This window comes from Cyprinodon variegatus, unplaced genomic scaffold (genome assembly GCF_000732505.1).
Source record: "Cyprinodon variegatus isolate N-32 unplaced genomic scaffold, C_variegatus-1.0 Scaffold1219, whole genome shotgun sequence".
Lineage (NCBI taxonomy): Eukaryota > Metazoa > Chordata > Actinopteri > Cyprinodontiformes > Cyprinodontidae > Cyprinodon > Cyprinodon variegatus.
Window position 1 is genome coordinate 119,740 of NW_015151672.1, and position 3,227 is coordinate 122,966.

At 39.8% G+C, this 3,227-nt stretch overlaps 1 protein-coding gene across 1 annotated transcript in view; it reads right to left on the reverse strand.

Annotated features, from left to right (window-relative positions):
- The window catches only part of LOC107102231 (structural maintenance of chromosomes protein 6-like), a 42,518-nt gene that overhangs the window by 22,291 nt on the left and 17,000 nt on the right, over positions 1 to 3,227 (reverse strand). Inside the window, exons 10-14 of the mRNA XM_015401446.1 lie at positions 1,365 to 1,460; positions 1,090 to 1,236; positions 919 to 1,007; positions 668 to 838; positions 412 to 590 (exon numbers count right to left, since the gene is read on the reverse strand). Of these exons, the coding sequence (XP_015256932.1) occupies positions 412 to 590; positions 668 to 838; positions 919 to 1,007; positions 1,090 to 1,236; positions 1,365 to 1,460 (682 nt within the window). The remainder of the gene's footprint in view (positions 1 to 411; positions 591 to 667; positions 839 to 918; positions 1,008 to 1,089; positions 1,237 to 1,364; positions 1,461 to 3,227) is intronic.

The window sequence follows — 3,227 nt, forward strand, 5'->3', positions numbered from 1 at the left end:
TCCACCGATGGATTAATTGGGTTATTATTTAACATCCTTATTTTGCTTTAATTGTCTCCACGTCTTTCTCCCTGACCGGTCAGTTTGTTCCTTAGCTGCTTGTTAAACCAAGCTGCCCAGATGGGCCATTTAGTAAATGTTTGCACTGGATTATATCAGGAGGTATCAGATTAAATGGGCATATAGACGCCACACTTTTTTATTTGCCCCCGAAAACCCCACAGAAACATTATGTTAGTTTATGACACACAATCTCACTAACATAGGTGGAAGTTTGTAGGTGCAACATGACAAAGGGAAGAATGCCTCACTGGAGCAGCGTGTTTAGGATCTGTAATCTTTGGGAATTGACTGTAATAAACACCAAAAAGCAAACATAAAGTCAGAACATCATAAAAAGGATTATTTTACCTATTGGGCCGACAGGTTTCTTGATAAACCGTCCTGCAGCAAATGCTTCATCAATTGCAGCGATTAGATCGGGTACGTTATCTCCAAAGCGCTTGAGCTTGTTGGATCGACTGGCGAGGAGCTGGTTCTTTCTCTTCATCTTGGACTCGTAAGCAAACTGCACCGTCTTTGCTTCAACCCTGTTAAACAGGAGAGGTGACAGAGGTTACTAAACAGTCAGGGAGTGAGTTAGACACCACAAAGGGTTTTCTTGTACCTCAGCTTGTCTTGCTCTTCTTTTCCTTTCAGGAGAGCCTGCTGTTTCTTCTTGATGTCTTCATTCAGCTGCGAGCAGGTCTTCTGAAGCTCAGCCAGCTGCTCTTTGAGGTCCCCCAGAGTCGCACGCCGTTTGGAACGTTTGGCGTCTTTGCTGTTGATCAGCTTCTCACTGATGGAAAAACAAACATGGGATGTAGTTTGACCGAATAAATCTAAGCTAATAAATAAAAGAATGGAGCGTCTGCACACCTTGCTCTGGCCTTGTTAATTTTCTCCTGCAGAAGGTTCTGCTCTCGCTCTGTTTGTTTAAGTTTATTCAGAGCCCGGAAATAAACAAGCTAGGAAACACAATTCTTGTATAAATAAAACACTAAGAACTCAGACAATCATTTATACAAAGAGGGCGCCTCCAGTGCATACCTCCTGCTCTTTGTGAGCTTTGTTAGTTATCTTTGCTTGCTTTTTGAAGGTGAGATTATCCTCTCTGAGGGACTTCTGCTCCTCTCGCAGACCATCGGCTCGCTTTTTAATGACCTGCAGCCTTTTCTCTGTTTCTGCTAGTTTTGACTGTATGAAGACAAAATAAAAGAACAGAAGCTTCCCTGAGAACAATGTGATCATTTGGTTATAAATTCTTGAAACATTAATAAACAGACTTGGAAAGTTTGAATAAAGTGGGATCAATGGTTTTGTACCTGACAGAGCTGCAGGTTATGCTCATGCTTTTTGTTTTTCTCTTCCTTTTTAATGTCCTCCTTCAGCTGCTCTATGGACTGCTCCTTGTCCCTGACCTAAAGGGAATCAAACATTCAGGTTATTTACACCAACCTGTTAAACATCAGCCCAGTGGGAAAAGCAGGAAACATCCACCATAATTCAGACTATGGCTGTGAATCTGTGGGATTCCCACGATTCGATTTTTTTCCCCGATTCTTTTAAATCCAAACGATTCGATTCAGAAACGATTAATTTACGATTCAAAACGATTCTCAGGATCTATTCCGGTCTGCTGGCATGAAAGAAGAGTACATTTATAAAGACTTTATAATTGTAAATGTTTTATTTACCAACTGCAATAATGTAAACACCGAAAGGTATGTTGTCTCGGATTTATATTGCTCGAATTTTTTTACTTGTACAAATACAACACTATGTCTTTGAGGCTTACACTCAAGCTACTTAAACTGGAGGTAATAAAACTGTTGTAATATAAATACCATTGGTAGGCTTAGGCTTTATCGTTGCAATCTCTGCAAATCGCGGTTGAATTTCTTTTTCTTCGTCCTCCATACTTTAGCGGCAACAAACACAGTAGCTCACACTACACGCCACTCTGTAGCCTGCTAGGCTAACGCCTGCATGCTTGTGCAAAGCTCACGCTGCTCATTGGTTTCACCAAACACTACGGTGCCTGATGAGGCACATCCGCACCCACAAAAAAAAAAAATTGCTTTTAAAGAAAATGAGAATCGATTCTGAATCTTTAAATGTGAGAAACGCGATTTGAGCTCAAATCTTTTTTTTTTCTTCACCCCTAATTCAGACAGTTCTTTCTTCTTTATTTATAAACAGCTCAGAGAGACTCTGTTTGTCTGCAGGATTTTCAAGAGTAAACAGCCTTATATTTCAGTCAGAAAAATATAGAGAAACATGAACAAGTTCCAGCATCATTTTTTCTTATAAGATAGTCAAGATATTTACTTAGATAATTTACTTTTAGGATCCAAACAAAACCTACGGAGAACCGGATATGAGATGTTATCTGGAAATATAAAGAGTTTACTGACTACCTGATGAAGAACTAAAGCAAATTCAATTCAATTCAAATTTAATTTCTTGAGGGGGAAAAAAAGGGATTTGGGAAAATATTACAAACAGATGTTTGGTTACTTCTTGGAACACAGAAAAACGGTAAATATGAAAAGCGACTGAAGTTAATGAAGGTAAAAAAAAATGGAGAAGACAGATGTCTTCCCATGAAAGTTGCATCTCTGTTCAACTTTATTTTATAAAAGCTAATTTCTTCACTTCTAAGTGAGAAAAACCAAAGTCTGACCCTAAGTTCCCACAGACAGAACACAGTCAGTGAGTTGCGGTAAGGACCTAGGAGATAAGAGGCTGACAGATAGCCCTAGCAGGGGGTCAACAGCCGGACCCTCAAGGCCACTACAGCTGCTGTAGTTTTACATTTAATGCAGACTCACCTGTCAAAATATTAACTGCTCTCTCAACAGTGATTATAGATGATAGAGCAGAGCCTGTTTTTTCAGTGTTAAGTCCCGTTTCTCTCCTAGACAGGGCTCAGCTTTTACTGTGACTAATATATCTGCTACCTTTCATCCCTTCTGACATGAAAACAGGCTTAAAATTCATCAGCTTCTTTCCCACAGAGCTACCTGAGGAGCTAGTTAACCGTTAACTTTTCTAACATAGAAAATATTTATAGATCAGTGCTTCTGAGTTAGTTTTAATTTTCTGCAGCTCTCCTTGGGAGAAAGCAGCTCACACTGAGCCTGGCTCTGCTGAGGTTTCTTCCTGTTAGAAAAGGAGTCTTTCCT